This window comes from Giraffa tippelskirchi, chromosome X (assembly GCF_054371585.1).
Source record: "Giraffa tippelskirchi isolate mGirTip1 chromosome X, T2T-mGirTip1v1.2.pri, whole genome shotgun sequence".
Taxonomy (NCBI): domain Eukaryota; kingdom Metazoa; phylum Chordata; class Mammalia; order Artiodactyla; family Giraffidae; genus Giraffa; species Giraffa tippelskirchi.
In genome coordinates, this window is record NC_137289.1 from 112,459,179 (window position 1) to 112,477,077 (window position 17,899).

The window sequence follows — 17,899 nt, forward strand, 5'->3', positions numbered from 1 at the left end:
CTTCTCAGGGACAGGCCTGCCCCCATATCCTCTGTTTCAGCTCCTCTCTGAGACACCTAGATAATAGTATTTGGTGTAATAAATTCCCAGAGTTGTTTATCTAATGTGAAAAATCCCCGCCAAATGGAAGATGTTAACTACTTGATGACTCTGATCACCTAGCCCCAGGCCTCCTGGACTCTAAGGACTGATAATGTTAACCCCTGTGACACGACCCTTCTAACTCACCATCAGCCGATTGTGCACAAACTGATAAGGTACCTGCAACCCCCACCCTCACCCCTTCACCTGGCTTTTACAAATGATTTATCGAAAATCTTCAGGAATCTCAAGTCTTTTTAAGGCTTGAGCCACCTTGTCTCCTTGCATGGCTTTGCAGCGAACCTTTCTCTGCTCCAAACTCCAACATTTCAGTTTGTTTGGCCTCATTGGAAGTCAGGCACACAAACTTGGGTCAACAAGTGAGCCAAACCAAGAGCTATCTCAGATCTTGTGATCAGAGTAAAGCAAACTCCGCAGTGAACGGGATCCAGTCAAGGTCCAGTAGGGATACAGAAGTCCCAGCAGATTCCAACATAGACATTTGATGATGATGTCCTGATGATCAAAGACCAGATCCCTATAGCCCTAGATGCCTTGACATTGAGATTCTCTCTAGGACTTAACCATGACTGTGGGGAAAGTGTGAAGAGACCCTAAACTGACAAAGTAAACAATGAAATGACAGGATTTGGATTGCAGAGATTGTTTCCATCATCCAGCAGAACTGATATAAACAAGGAAAAGCTCTTTACACATTAGAAAAATGCACATTTCTTGCTCACGTTGAATTGAAGGCCTGAGAATTTATGACCACTAATATTCTGTACTGAACAAGAAGAATTATTTAAGACGTCTACTCAAGTCCTCATGGAATTCCTACAGATGAGGCTCATCTTCCTGCTTGCAGCTGCTGTGAGAATCAGAAAGAACATTCAGAGGCTTCCGTTGCTACTCTTGGTGACATTGTTTTCCCTTTGTTGTTGCCAAAGAGACAGATAAATCCCACCACTGGGCTCCTCCTCCCAGGTCCTCACCCGTTGGCCCCCTCTTCAACACAAGTCCAAGTTTGCCTTGTGAACTCACCTGTTTCTGTGGACAATCTTGTTCGAGTACTTCTTTTTTCAAAAATCATGCCTAAGGACTTCCCTTGTAGTAAAGGCAAATACTGAAAGTCAAGGATAATAATACAATTAAATTAATTAAAATGAAATATACATTTTATATCTAATAGCAAGGATTATGTTTTAAAATTTATTCTTTACATTATCAGAAACTATAGAATAATTAACACTGCTCCTAAATAAGCATTCATATGTTATTTACAAAGTGAATTTAAAGAGTTTCTTTCCTGTTGTATACAAATAGGGGAAGGAAAGAGGAATCCCACAGCTTATTGACATGTAATGAGAAAGTAATATTAGTTGCTCTGGGTTCAACCTGAACACTTGTTCCAAAATGTATTAATATTTCATACTGGAACCATCTTCTTACTTAAATCTGTGGAAATGTTACAGGGAAGAACTGGCTCCATGTTGGATCTGTTTCTTTTACTTTAACGTTTGCTTCCAGTTGCTTTTGTTCACTAAAAAGATACTGTCCATATATAATGGCCTGCCTTGGTGAAACCTGCTCATCTTCCTGAATGTTAAACCAAAATGCCTTTGTTCAGGACCCTGTCCACCTGTGGATGGCTACAGGAAGGATGAAATTAACGTATCCTATCCCTAAGTCTGGCCACTCCAGGACATATTTGCAAGATTAATGTCCTTTTTACTTTACTTCCTCACCTCCCCCATCTCTGTTCTATAAAAGAGCCTGGCATCCAGACTCTGATAAGATGGTTATTTTGAAATATTAGTCTGCAGTCTTCTTGGTCAGCCAGCTTTCCAAATAAAGTTGTGTTCCTTTCCTCAACCCTTGTCTCTCAGATTTATTGGCCTATCATGAGGCAAGCAGAGCAAGCTTAGACTCAGTAAAAGAAACTTCTACCAATGTTCAATGACTTTGAAGATGCTTGTTCGGGAAGTGTCTTCTCAGCTAGGAACATACTTCTCTGTCACAACATGGAGCATTCAGACTCCTAAAGATGACACCCTAGAGTTTCAAATACACTTTCATCGTGCATCCTTGGGAGACTGCAAAGTCTTTGTTTCTAGAAGTTACGTGGAAACAATCTGAGTTTGGGTGTGGGGTGGGGCTTTTTCTCCTTCCTCTGCTATAGATGGACTTTCTGATAGGATGAATTCTGGAACAAATAGATTCCTGCCAACTAACCTTCATCACCACAAGGTGTGTAGAACAAAAGCCTGGGGTCTCGAGGTGGGGGGCTTTTCTCCTTATTTCAAGGTCTTCTATAGGAACCAATAGCATTTGGAGTCACACCTGTTTTTGGTTCATTCTTAGGAACTTGGAGAGTTTGTGAGCTAGATAAGAGAATCAAGGTTGTGTACAACTTTCTCAACCTGAAACCAGCTCTTTCAAATGCTTTTGAACAAGCTTGGAATATGAAAACACTTTCACAGTTAAGCAGTCTAAATGAAGCTGCTGCATTAATTGTGTCTCAAACATAAATTGCTCAAAATGCAGAATAATGCTTCCAGCTAAGCACCATATCCCATTTCTTCTCCTACTTGGTTACCTTTTAATTGGTTCTTTGCTAATCTAAATTTTTAACACTGTCACATCATCCTGAATTTTTTGAAATTATCCTAATGATGAAATATCTGATCTTTATCCACCACTGAAATTCGTTGCTAGGAAAAAAATGTATCAACCTTATTTTAAATCTGCTAGAAAACAGAAAAGAAGGTAAGGGTAAAAATAAAATCATTCCAGAGAAATGATTCCTTAGGTTCTGATTCAGTTAATAATGACTTTCAACATTTCACATGAAAGAAATGCAATGACTTGTCATTGAATAACTGATTTTTATGCTTTTTGTATGCCTGTGCACTCAGTGATAATCAATTACCTTGCCTGTGTGATTTCATTACTTAGCTACTGTTTAGGAATTTCAATGTATTTTCTTTTTCCTCTTTCTTTGTAAAGGCTGTCTTTCAAAAGGCTGATTGGAACTTCCCTGGTTGTCCAGTGGTTAAGAATCCATGCTTCCATTGCAGGGGGCACGGGTTTGATCCCTGGTCAGGAAACTAAGATCCCTCATGCCATGCCATGCCATGCAGCCAAAAGAAAAAAAAAAAAAAAAAGACTGATTGGTAACAGTGGAAAGTAATATGGAAATACCACATACCTCTCCTTTCTGTTTTATCCTGAATTTCAGATCTGCTGATAGCCATAGCATATACTTAATTTCTTCTCCTGTAAAGTTCTTTAGAGTGAGGAGGTCACGGCCCTTCAGCTGTACTTTATCCTGCAGTGGTTGCCCGCATCTACGAAAAAGAAAAATGTATATTTAAGAAAACAAAACCCATGTCCTATAGTAATTCATTGTTTAATTTTTGAAACAAAATATAGCAAATCATGTGTAAACTCATGTGTCTCTGCAAGGTACTAATGCTTTCAAATTGATATGGCTGTGATTGACATTTTAGATATCCAGTTTTTTAAATGTTGAGAGAAAATAAAAACTTGAAGAAAGAGGTTGAATTCTCTGCTGAAAATAATCATAAGTGGCTTTGTTCCTTTATAGTTAGTCAAGTTACCCAAACTCTCTGCACCTAAATTTCTCACCTAGAAAATGAGTATCATAAGCTTATAGAGTTGTTGTGAGGATGAAATTATTTGATACACGGAAATCAGATAGTGTCTGGCATATAATAACTATTTGATAAATTTTAGCTAGTACTATTGAAATCATTGTTGTTTAGTCGCTAAGTTGAGTCTGACTCTTTGCAACCCCATGGACTGTAGCCCGCCAGGCTCCTCTGTCCATGAGATTTCCCAGGCAAAAATACTGGAGTGGGTTCCAATTTCCTTCTCCAGGGGACCATCCCAACCCAGGGATGGAACCCATGTCTCCTGCATTGGCAGGTGGATTCTTTACCACTGAGCCACCAGGGAAGCCCTGTAATTGAAATCATTAGATGGTACAAATAGAATTTGTATGTACATACAAGAGAAAACAATTTCATTCTTTTTCCTCTACTGACTTTCAAATCTATCCTTGAAGAATTGTTCTTTGTTGTCCCTGGTCAGCTACAGTGGACCCTGTGGCTTTTCTAGTAACTTGCAGGAAAAGAAAAAAGTTCTCTGCTTACTTTACTCCCTCAAAGAGTCTCGGTTAAAGAATGTATAATAATAATGATAATTTTTTTGACTTTAAGAAATTTGCTTCAGGTTAACACCCTTTTCCTTCCAGCTCATGCCTAATTTAAGCTGGCTTCCTCCACAGGGGAAGGGGAACCATGAACTGTTTCCTCTGTTTCCTTGCCTTCAGTTCCTCCAAGTAAAGTCAAGGGAAGGTGAGGAGTTAAGGGTCAGGCAAAGTCTGGTTCTGTTCTAGCAATCTAGCATTGGTATAGGTGTTTGAGGCTGATTCTTTTCTGGGGTGCTTTTGAGGGTCCATGGAAGAAGTCTCTCGTCACTGGCAATTTCTCATAGCAGTTCTTGTTGGCGGACATTAATATTGTCTTTGCCATTCAAGGAAAACATATCCAAACTCTTTTTGCTGAGATCTCCCCAACCTGGGTGCTTCAGGAAGTCTTTTGGTCATAACGTGACACAGCACCATGATAGGTCTCTTCCTTCATCCATATTGGTTCATGGGAAGCCCTGCATGTTCTTTGCTCTGACTAGAGTTGAGTCCATCCCAGCATAGACTCTTGTTCTGCCATCAAAACAGCTAGCCAGCCAGTCCCTCTCTATATTTTCCACTTATAGGCCTGCCATGACTGTACTGTGTCTCAAACTCTCCTATTGAAGATATTAGTGCCATCATAGCCACTTGCCCTAATCTTGAGGTGAGGGAATAATTCTCATCCATGTGACGCACATCATATGCAATGGTTGTTGTTCAGTTGCTAAGTTGTGTCTGACTCTTTACAACTCCATGGACTGCAGCACTCCAGGCTCCTTTGTTCTTCACCATCTCCCGGAGTTTGCTCAGATTCATGTCCATTGAGTTGGTGATGTTATCTAACCATCTCATTCTCTGCTGCCCTGTTCTCCTTCTGCCTTCTATTGTTCCCAGCATCAGGGTCTTTTCCAGTGAGTCGACTGTTCCAATCAGGTAGCCAAAGTATTGTAGCTTCAGCTTTAACATCAGTCCTTCCAGTGAACACCCAGGACTGATTTCCTTTAGGATTAACTGGTTTGATCTCCTGGCTATCCAAGGGACTCTCAAAAGTCTTCTCCAGCACCACAGTTTGAAAGCATCAATTGTTCGGCTCTCAGCCTTCTTTACGGTCCAATTCTCACATCCATACATGACTACTGGAAAAACCATGGCTTTGACGGTATGGACCCTTGTCGGCAAAGTGATGTCTCTGCTTTTTAATATGCTATCTAGGTTTATCATAGCTTTCCTTCCAAGGAGCAAGAATCTTTTAATTTCACAGCTGCAGTCGCCGTCCACAATGATTTTGGAGCCTAAGAAAATAAAATCTGTCACAGGTTCTACTTTTTCCCTTTCTATTTGCCATGTAGTGATGGGATCAGATGCCACAATGTTAGTTTTTTTATACAATGGTACGTAGCAAAAATCTTCTTCCAATCTGCAACTCACCTCCTTGTTTCTACAACCCATTTTAAAAGCTGGAGGCAATCACCAGTGGGTTGCAAAACTAATTCTTGTGTACCTCCTTTGCAAGCCCTGTTTTAGTGGTCTAGCATCCCACTTCAGATCGAGGAAAGAGTCAGAACCTATTGGGCATGGGCAGAAACTGAGATCAAGTCCCATTTTAACATTCTATTACATTATGATGACAGTAATTGTTATTTGGGATAATCAGTATATAAAATGGATAGCATTTATTCTCAGTGTTCTCCCTATTTAATAATAATTAGTATTGTATACCATTAGAAATTATGAATAACCAAGGTCAAATTGTGATTTACCACGTATATTAAGCATTCATTTTACTTGGAGTAAAATGACAGTCAGAAAATAATCATGCTTGAACTCCAGCCTAAGAAAAAAAAAAGCTTGTGCTACTTCAGATGAAGAGTAAATTATCTGGTGGAATTTATGTCTTTTTGCATTGATAACAAGATAATAAGTAAGAAAATAACAAATTCTCTCAATTTGTTGTTTTCACTGCATGATGTCAAATAACTCAGACAAATATATATTTTACTAAGTATCCAACTTTCTAGCAGAGTTTGTTTAATGTTCAGAAGGTGAATGGATTTTTTTCAGTAGACCTTTTATGAGATAGAGCTCTTCAGAGGAGGTGGTCCTAAGATGGTGGAGGAATAGGACAGGGAGACGACTTTCTCTCCCACAAATTCACTGAAAGAACATTTAGACACCGAGCAAATTCCAAAAAACAACTTCTGAATGCTGGCAGAGGACATCAGGCACACAGAAAGGCAGCCCATAGTCTTCGAAAGGAGGTAGGACAAAATATAAAAGATAAAAAGAGAGACAAAAGAGGTAGGGACGGAGATCCGTCCCGGGAAGGGAGTCTTAAAAAGAGAAGTTTCCAAACATCAGGAAACACTCTCTCCAGCGGGTCTGTGGTGAGCCTTGGAATCGCAGAGGGCAAAATAACTGGGAGGAAAAATAAATAAATAATTAAAACCCGTGGTTTAAGTACCTAACAGCAACTTCCAGAGGGCGCGCAGCACATCCCCAACTAGCAAGCAGGGGCTGGGCGGGGCGCGGGCTGCATTGCTTTGGGCAAGGACTGAGCCTGAATGCCCTGAGGGCAATCTGAGGGAACTAGATTGAGACAGGAACCTAGACCCTGGGATAGCTTTCCCTTGAAAAGCCTTAACCTAAGACACTGCCAGGCTGACTCACAGAACAAAGGACTGAGCAGAGCAAGCCTGCTGTGGACCGGCCCATCCCCCACAGGAGACAGGCAGGTGAGGCAGCCAGAACCGGAAGGGTGGAATCGCGGCCCCAGAGAGGCATCCTATACCAAACTGCAAACAGACCTTGCTGCTAACCAGGTCTTCTTGGGACTCTGGAGGGTCGACACCCACCGAGAGGGTCGCAGTCAGAGATCAACTCCCCAGGGGAGAGCACGGCACACCTGGGAAGCTGTGCCCGTTGTACACCCAGAAAACCGAGCGGCTGGGACGGCGGAAGGGAAAAAGCTGCAGACCCCGACCACGCTAGCCAAAAACCTGGTCACCGGAGCTGCTCGGACCTGGGAAGGGCACAAAACCCAGGCTCAACCAAGTCTGCGCCTTTGTGAAGTACCCGGGAACCAAAACCTGACCGGCTTAGACCTGGGAAGCACAGGCAACCCCAGGGGCTGCTTCAGACAGTTCCCAGCAGTGCAACCTAGAGCCTGAGCCATGTAGACTGGGAAAACACACACACCGTGAGCAGGGCAAACCCAGTGTGGCTGAAACATTGTAAGCACACACCAGTGAGATTTGTTTGCAGTGTTCCTCCCTCCCCATAGCACGACTGAACAAGTGAGACTAAAAAAAAGTGACCACCACCGCCCCCCTTGTGTCAGGGTGGAAATTAGACACTGAAGAGACAAGCAAACAGAAGAAGCTAAAAGAAACAGAGGGAACCACTTTGGAAGTGACAGATGCAACAGATTAAAACCCTGTAGTTAGCACTGACTACATAGGAAGGGGCCTAGAGACCTTGAGAAGTACAAGCTGGACCAAGGAACTATCTGAAAATGAACTGACCCCACACTGTCCGTAACAGCTCCAGAGAAAGTCCTAGATATATTTTTACTATTATCATTTTTTAAATTTTTAAAACTTTTTTTATTATTTCTTTAAAAAATTTTTAAATTTTGTTTTATTTTCTTATCTTATTTTAATTTTTAAGTCCCCTATTACTCCTTCAATTTTCATTTTTATAACCTACTATTACCTTGCAAAAAAGAAAAGACCCTATTTTTAGTTGTATGTTTTTATTTTTAAGACCTTATTTTTAAAGCAAACTTCATATATATATATATATATATATATGTTATAATTTTTGTGAATCTGGTGGGATTTTACTTTTTTTTTCTCTTTTTTTCCCTCTTTTTTTAATATGGTATTTTCGAGAACCTAAATTCTACTCTAGATTTTTAATCTTTGCTTTTTAGTATTTGTTATGAACTTTGTATCTTCAAGAACCCAATCTTTAGCATCCGTTTTAACTTGGGAGCGAGATCACTGGCTTGATTGCTCTTGCCCCCTTTTAACTCTCCTTTTTCTCCACCATGTCGCCTCCATCTCCCCACTCCCCCTTTTCTTCTCAACTCAACTCTGTGAATCTCTTTGTTCCGGGCTTTGCAGAACACTTAGAGAACTGATTACTGGCTGGATCTGTCTCTCCCCTTTTGAATCCCACTTTTCTCCTCCTGGCCACCTCTATCTCCTTCCTCCCTCTTCTCTTCCCTGTATAACTCCGTGAACATCTCTGAGAGATCCAGACGGTGGAAACCAAATAGGGAAGTGATTACTGGCTAGCTTGCTCTCTCCCCTTTTGATTCCCCTCTTCTCCTCCTAGCCACCTCTATCTCCCTCCTCCCTCTTCTCTTTTCCATGTAACTCTATGAACCTGTCTGGGTATCCCTCACTGTGGAGAAACTTTTCATCATTAACCTAGATGTTCTATCATCGGTGCTGTATAGATGGAGAAGGCTTGAGGCTACTGTAAAAATAAGACTGAAAACCAGAGACAGGAGACTTAAGTCCAAATCTTGAGAACACCAGAGAACTCCTAAATCCAGGAAGCATTAAACGATAGGAGCTCATCAAATGCCTCCATACCCACACCAAAACCAAGCACCACCCAAGGGCCAACAAGTTCCAGAGTAAGATATACCATGCAAATTCTCCAGCAACACAAGAACATAGCCCTGAGCTTCAATATACAGGCTGCCCAAAGTCACACCAAACCTATTGACATCTCAAAACTCATTACTGGACACTTCATTGCACTCCAGAGAGAAGAAATCAAGCTCCACCCACCAGAACACTGACACAAGGTTCCCCAACCAGGAAACCTTGACAAGCCACCCGTCTAACCCCACCCACAACGAGGAAACTCCACAATAAAGAGGAAGCACAAACTGCCAGAAAACAGAAAGGCCACCCCAAACGCAGCAATATAAACAAGATGAAAAGGCAGAGAAATACCCAGCAGGTAAAGGAACAGGATAAATGCCCTCCAAATCAAACAAAAGAGGAAGAGATAGGGAATCTACCTGATAAAGAATTCCGAATAATAATAGTGAAAATGATCCAAAATCTGGAAACCAAATTGGAGTTACAGATAAATAACCCAGAGACAAGGATCGAGAAGATGCAAAAAAGGTTTAAAAAGGACTTAAAAGAAGTAAAAAAGGTCAATATATAATGAATAATGCAATAAATGAGATCAAAAACACTCTGGAGGGAACCAACAGTAGAATAATGGAGGCAGAAAATGGGATAAGTGAGGTAGAAGATAGAATGATAGAAATAAATGAAACAGAGAGGAAAAAAGAAAAAAGAATTCAAAGAAATGAGGACAACCTCAGAGACCTCTGGGACAATGTTAAATGCACCAACATATGAATCATAGGAGTCCCAGAAGAAGAAGATAAAAAGAAAGACCACATGAAAAAACTCGAGGAAATAATAGTTGGAAACTTCCCTAAGTGGGAAAGGAAATAATCACTCAAGTCCAAGAAACCCAGAGAGTCCCAAACAGGATAAACCCAAGACGAAACACCCCAAGACACATAATAATCAAATTAACAAAGATCAAACACAAAGAACAAATATTAAAAGCAGCAAGGGCAAAACACCAAATAACACACAAGGGGATTCCCATAAGGATAACAGCTGATCTTTCAATAGAAACTCTTCAGGCCAGAAGGGAATGGCAGGACATACTTAAAGTGATGAAAGAAAATAATCTACAGCCCAGATTACTGTATCCTGCAAGAATCTCATTCAAATACGAAGGAGAAATCAAAAGCTTTACAGACAAGCAACAGCTCAGAGAATTCAGCACCACCAAACCAGCTCTCCAACAAATGCTAAAGGATCTTCTCTAGACAGGAAACACAGAAAGGGTGTATAATCTCGAACCCAAAACAATAAAGTAAATGGCAACGGGATCATACTTATCAATAATAACCTTAAATGTAAATGGGTTGAATGCCCCAACCAAAAGACAAAGACTGGCTGAATGGATACAAAAACAAGACCCCTATGTATGTTGTCTACAAGAGACCCACCTCGAAACAAGGGACACATACAGACTGAAAGTGAAGGGCTGGAAAAAGATATTTCATGCAAATAGAGACCAAAAGAAAGCAGGAGTAGCAATACTCATATCAGATAAAATAGACTTTAAAACAAAGACGGTGAAAAGAGACAAAGATGGACACTACATAATGATCAAAGGATCAATCCAAGAAGAAGATATAACAATTATAAATATATATGCACTCAACATAGGAGCACCGCAATATGTAAGGCAAATGCTAACAAGCATGAAAGGGGGAAGTTAACAATAACACAATAATAGTGGCAGACGTTAATACCCCACTCACACCTATGGACAGATCAACTAAACAGAAGATTAACAATGAAACACAAACTTTAAATGATACAACAGACCAGTTAGACCTAATTGATATCTATAGGTCATTTCACCTCAAAACAATGAATTTCACCTTTTTCTCAAGCGCACACGGAACCTTCTCCAGAATAGATCACATCCCCGGACATAAATCTAGTCTTGATAAATTCAAAATAATTGAAATCATTCCAAGCATCTTTCTGACCACAATGCAGTAAGATTAGATGTCAATTACAGGAGAAAAACTATTAAAAACTCCAACATATGGAGGCTGAACAACACACTGCTGAATAACCAACAAATCACAGAAGAAATCAAAAAAGAAATCAAAATATGCATAGAAATATGCATGAAAATGAAAACACAACAATCCAAAGCCTATGGGACACAGTAAAAGCAGTGCTAACGGGAAGATTCATAGCAATACAGGCTCACCTGAAGAAACAAGAAAAAAGTCAAATAAATAACCTAATAATAACATAAAGCAACTAGAAAAGGAAGAAATGAAGAACCCCAGGGTTAGTATAAGGAAAGAAATCTTAAAAACTAGGGCAGAAATAAATGCAAAAGAAACAAAAGAGACCATAGCAAAAATCAACAAAGCCAAAAGCTGGTTCTTTGAGAAGATAAATAAAATTGACAAGCCATTAGCCAGGCTCATCAAGAAACAAAGGGAGAAGAATCAAATCAACAAAATTAGAAATGAAAATGGAGAGATCACAGCAGAGAACACAGAAATACAAAGGACCATAAGAGACTCTTATCAGCAACTATATGCAAATAAAATGGACAACTTGGAAGAAATGGATACATTTTTAGAAAAGTACGACTTCCCAAAACTGAACCAGGAAGAAATAGAAAATCTCAACAGACTGATCGCAAGCACAGAAATTGAAACTGTAATCAGAAATCGTCTAGCAAACCAAAGCCCAGGACCAGACGGCTTCACAGCTGAATTCTACCAAAAATTTAGAGAAGAGCTAACACCTATCCTACTTGAACTCTTCCAGAAAATTGCAGAGGAAGGTAAACTTCCAAACTCATTCTATGAGGCCACCATCACCCTAATACCAAAACCTGATAAAGATGCTACAAAAAAAGAAAACTACAGGCCAATATCACTGATGAATATAGATGCAAAAATCCTTAATAAAATTCTAGCAAACAGAATCCAACAACATATTAAAAATATCATACATCATGACCAAGTGGGCTTTATACCAGGAATGCAAGGATTCTTCAATATCTGCAAATCAATCAATGTAATACACCACATAAGCAAATTGAAAAATAAAAACCATATGATTATCTCAATAGATGCAGAGAAAGCCTTTGACAAAATTCAACATCCATTTATGATAAAAACCCTCCAAAAAGCAGGAATAGAAGGAACATACCTCAACATAATAAAAGCTATATATGACAAACCCACAGCAAACATTATCCTAAATGGTGAAAAACTGAAAGCATTTCCCCTAAAGTCAGGAACAAGACAAGGGTGCCCACTGTCACCACTACTATTCAACATAGTTTTGGAAGTTTTGGCCACAGCAATCAGAGCAGAAAAAGAAATAAAAGGAATCCAGATTGGAAAAGAAGTAGTAAAACTCTCACTGTTTGCAGATGACATGATCCTCTACATAGAAAACCCTAAAGACTCCACCAGAAATTTACTAGAGCTAATCAATGAATATAGTAAAGTTGCAGGATATAAAATTAACACACAGAAATCCCTTGCATTCCTATACACTGCTGCTGCTACTGCTAAGTCACCTCAGTCGTGTCTGAATTTGTGTGACCCCATAGACGTAAGCCCGCCAGGCTCCGCCATCCCTGGGATTCTCCAGGCAAGAACACTGGAGTGGGTTGCCATTTCCTTCTCCAATGCGTGAAAGTGAAAAGTGGGAGTGAAGTCGCTCAGTCGTGTCCAACTCTTAGCAACCCCATGGACTGCAGCCTACCAGGCTCCTCCATCCATGGGATTTTCCAGGCAAGAGTACTGGTGGGGTGCCATTGCCTTCTCCGTCCTATACACTAACAGCGGGAAAACAGAAAGAGAAATTAAGGAAACAATTCCATTCAGCATCACAACGAAAAGAATAAAATGCTTAGGAATATATCTACCTAAAGGAACAAAAGACCTATATATAGAAAACTATAAAAACACTGGTGAAAGAAATCAAAGAGGACACAAATAGATGGAGAAATATACCATGTTCATGGATCAGAAGAATCAATATAGTGAAAATGAGTATACTACCCAAAGCAATCTACAGATTCAATGCAATCCCTATCAAGCTACCAATGGTATTCTTCAGAGAACTAGAACAAATAATTTCACAATTTGTATGGAAATACAAAAAACCTCGAATAGCCAAAGCAATCTTGGGAAAGAAGAATGGAACTGGAGGAATCAACCTGCCTGACTTCAGGCTCTACTACAAAGCCACAGTCATCAAGACAGTATGGTACTGGCACAAGGACAGAAATATAGATCAATGGATCAAAATAGAAAACCCAGAGATAAATCCGTGCGCCTATGGGCACCTTATCTGTGACAAAGAGGCAAAAATATACAATGGAGAAAAGACAATCTCTTTAACAAGTGGTGCTGAATCTCTTTAACAAGTGGTGCTGGGAAAACTGGTCAACCACTTGTAAAAGAATGAAACTAGAACACTTTCTAACACCATACACAAAAATAAACTCAAAATGGATTAAAGATCTAAACGTAAGACCAGAAACTATAAAACTCCTAGAGGAAAACATAGGAAAAACACTCTCCGACATAAACCACAGCAGGATCCTCTATGACCCACCTCCCAGACTATTGGAAATAAAAGCAAAAATAAACAAATGGGACCTAATTAAAATTAAAAGCTTTTGCACAACAGAGGGAACTATAAGCAAGGTGAAAAGACAGCCTTCAGAATGGGAGAAAATAATAGCAAAAGAAGCAACGGACAAACAATTAATCTCAAAAATACACAAGCATCTCCTGCAGTTCAATTCCAGAAAAATAAACGACCCATTCAAAAAGTGGGCCAAAGAACTAAACAGACACTTCTCCAAAGACAACATACAGATGGCAAACAAACACATGAAAAGATGCTCAACATCACTCATTATCAGAGAAATGCAAATCAAAACCGCAATGAGGTACCATTTCACGCCAGTCAGAATGGCTGCTATCGAAAAGTCTACAAGCAATAAATGCTGGAGAGGGTGTGGAGAAAAGGGAACTCTCTTACACTGTTGGTGGGAATGCAAACTAGTACAGCCACTATGGAGAACAGTGTGGAGATTCCTCAAAAAACTGGAAATAGAACTGCCATATGACCCAGTAATCCCACTGCTGGGCATACACACTGAGGAAACCAGAATTGAAAGAGACACGTGACCCCAATGTTCATCGCAGCACTGTTTATAATAGCCAGGACATGGAAGCATCCTAGATGCCCATCAGCAGACGAATGGATAAGGAAGCTGTGGTACATATATACAAAGGAATATTACGCAGCCATTAAAAAGAATACATTTGAATCAGTTCTAATGAGGTAGATGAAACTGGAGCCTATTATACAGCGTTAAGTAAGCCAGAAAGAAAAACACCAATACAGTATACTAACTCATATATATGGTATTTAGTTAATCAGTAAAGATAACCCTGTATGTGAGACATCAAAAGAGACACAGACAAATAGAACAGTATTATGGACTCTCTGGGAGAGGACGAGGGCAGGATGATATGGGAGAATGGCATTGAAGCATGTAAATTATCATATGTGAAACGAATCACCAGTCCAGGTTCAATGCATGATATAGGGTGCTCAGGGCTGGTTCACTGGGATGACCCGGAGGGATGGGATGGGGAGGGAGGTGGGAGGGGGTTTCTCTAAGGGGAAAACATGTACACCCATGGTGGATTCATGTCAATGTATGGCAAAACAAGTATAATATTGTAAAGTTAAAAAATAGATAAACTGATTTAAAAGAAAAGAAAAGCTCTTCAGAGATTCTAATTTGTAAGGAAAGGGGCTTCCATAAAAATGGAGGGTTTGTGGGTTAGCTGGCTAATGATTAATTGGTAGATTCAATACAAGATCTTATGATATATTCAACTCTAATAAAGATTAAATTTTTCAGCTTATATGTGCATTAAAATTTTGCTCAACATTCCTAAGACCTACTGTTGTCTTCAACTTTTAAAAATATATGATTCAAACACTCTTCAGATGGAAATTTCTTTAAATCAATTGTCTCCATTTTTTTATTACAGATGCAAAACATTAAAAACTTTTGAAGATGGATCTACAGTGTATGTTTACTTACTTATATGTATTACTATCCTAATAGATTATGCACATAACAAAACATAAAGAGAAAGAAGTAAAAATTCTGAAGTGTAGAATAAGATTCAGATATTTTAAAAATAAATTTGTAAGTATACCAAAAAAATAGCTAAAGAAGTTCCTAGAATAGATATTCATTTTCTTCCTTTTACTGGAACCCTAGTAAAAAGCTTACAAAATTGTGTCCAAGATCTGGGTAGTAGCAGAAAACAATTTGATAACTTTAGAGACATGGCAATTACTCAGGAAATTTAATTTTATGTGTGTATGTTGGTTTTATGTTTGGCTCTGATAATATTAACTAGTGATACTATCTAGTACTAATTAGTGCTTGGAATATACAAGTACTGATATTGTTGAGAAGTAAATCCTTTGTCTGATATTCATGCATTTTTCTCTGTCAGTTGGATCCTTCTAGGGATCTCTAAACAGGTTTAACATGTCTGGCTTGGGATGGAGGCATGGCAGCTTAATCTTTCCCAATTCACACTGTCAACTACAAATAGGCACTTGCCATGGGCACTTACCATCTACCTCTACAAGGACTAAATCATGAGCTACTGTAGCTGCTGACCTTCAACACTCCATGAAAGGAGTTCAGGGTGGAGAGCAGGAATGAGGCACTCTGTGCTCAGAGGAAAAGCTGGCAGGACAGATCTTTAGATAGTTAGATATATTCAGGAGCTAATTTTATGAGCCCAATTCCTGTATCTCCCCATATTTAGAAAAGCACTAAAATCCTCCACAGTGATGACTGTTCTTCATGACTAGCAAAAGCTTCCCAAGACTAGTAGAAACCTTCTGGAAAAATATGTGCTTGATTGCATGTACTTCCCCTTCACCAAAATGTCATACATACAGGCCTTCCCCACTGTCTCTTTGGGCAGTATCTTAGAGCTATCTGAGGTGTTCTCTCCCACGCTGCAGTTCCCACCTTATTTTGCCCCCAATAAAACTTAACTCGCAACTCTCATGTTGTGCATTTTTTTTAAGTCAACAACATTTAGGGCAGCTTTGATAATATTATTTCTTCTGGAATAAGGTCCAAACAACATAAAATCACAGAAGATAAACTTTCTTGACTCTATGTCTTACAATAACACATTAATATTCCATGAGTTAAGATGTCACCTGATATTATCTTAAAAGGGGAAGAAAAAAACTTTCCTGGAAAGCCGCACTCCCTAGATTCAAGACATTTGGGAAATATCACTATAGTTGTTGAATTTGCATCCATCCAAACCAGGAAAAACAAACCATGAGCTAATTTTCAGGCCTTTCTTAATTCCCTAGAGTTCAAGCTCTGAATCCTGGCTATATTGGAGCCCACAAAAGCTGAGTTGCCAAACTCCAACACTTAAGGGATTCAGTATCCTCTCTCACTTTCAGCCCCTATAGGGTTTTGTTATATTTGTGTGCTTAGTTGCTCAGTCATGTCCAACTCTTTGTGACTCCATAGAGTGTAGCCCACCAGGCTCCTTTGTCGAGGGGGATTCTCCAGGCAAGAATACTAGAATGGGTTGCCATGCCCTCCTCCAGGGGATCTTCCCAACCCAGGGACTGAATACAGGTCTCCAACATTGCAGGTGGATTCTTTACTGTCTGAGCCACCTGAGAAGCCCTTGTGGCATTTGCTGCTGCTGCTAAGTCGCTTCAGTCATGTCCGACTCTGTACGACCCCATCACGGCAGCCCACCAGGCTCCACCGTCCATGAGATTCTCCAGGCAAGCACACTGGAGTGGGTTGCCGTTTCCTTCTCTAATGCATGAAAGTGAAAAGTGAAAGTGGCATTTATTCGGCTCTAAATACTCACAGGACTATATGCTTCATTGAATGCATATCACAGATTTTAGAATTGTGGTGGTGTGGTTGAATCTCAGAGAAAAATAATTGGAAATGAAAAGGAAATGGAAATTTTGCAGAGCACTGATTGAGCTATTTCAAATCCTAAAAGATGATGCTGTAAAAGTGTTGCACTCAATATGTCAGCAAATTTGGAAAACTCAGCAGTGGCCACAGGACTGGAAAAGGTCAATTTTCATTCCAGTCCCAAAGAAAGGCAATGCCAAAGAATGCTCAAACTACCACACAATTAAACTCAACTCACACACTAGTAAAGTAATGCTCAAAATTCTCCAAGCCAGGCTTCAGCAATACGTGCACCGTGAACTTCCAGATGTTCATGCTGGTTTTACAAAAGGCAGAGGAACCAGAGATCAAATTGCCAACATCTGCTGGATCATTGAAATAGCAAGAGTGTTTCAGAGAAACATCTATTTCTGCTTTACTGACTATGCCAAAGCCTTTGAATGTGTGGATCACAATAAACTGTGGAAAATTCTGAAGGAGATGGGAATACCAGACCACCTGACCTGCCTCTTGAGAAACCTGTATGCAGGTCAGGAAGCAACAGTTAGAACTGGACATGGAACAATAGACTGGTTCCAAATAGGAAAAGGAGTGTGTCAAGGCTGTATATTGTCACCCTGCTTATTTAACTTATATGCAGAGTACATCATGAGAAACGCTGGGCTGGAGGAAGCACAAGCTGGAATCAAGATTGCCAGGAGAAATATCAATAACCTCAGATATGCAGATGACACCACCCTTATGGCAGAAAGTGAAGAGGAACTAAAGGGCCTCTTGATGAAAGTGAAAGAGGAGAGTGAAAAACTTGGCTTAAAGCTCAACATTCAGAAAACTAAGATCATGGCATCTGGTCCCATCACTTCATGGCAAATAGATGGGGAAACAGTGGAAATAGAGGGTGACTTTATTTTTCTGCACTCCAAAATCACTGCAGATGGTGATTGCAGCCATGAAATTAAAAGACGCTTACTCCTT

At 39.8% G+C, this 17,899-nt stretch overlaps 1 protein-coding gene across 1 annotated transcript in view; it reads right to left on the reverse strand.

Moving 5' to 3' along the window:
• OTC (ornithine transcarbamylase) overlaps positions 1-17,899 on the reverse strand; it is a 77,008-nt gene that overhangs the window by 48,635 nt on the left and 10,474 nt on the right. The window contains exons 2-3 of the mRNA XM_081565128.1: positions 3,293-3,431; positions 1,126-1,207 (exon numbers count right to left, since the gene is read on the reverse strand). Of these exons, the coding sequence (XP_081421254.1) occupies positions 1,126-1,207; positions 3,293-3,431 (221 nt within the window). The remainder of the gene's footprint in view (positions 1-1,125; positions 1,208-3,292; positions 3,432-17,899) is intronic.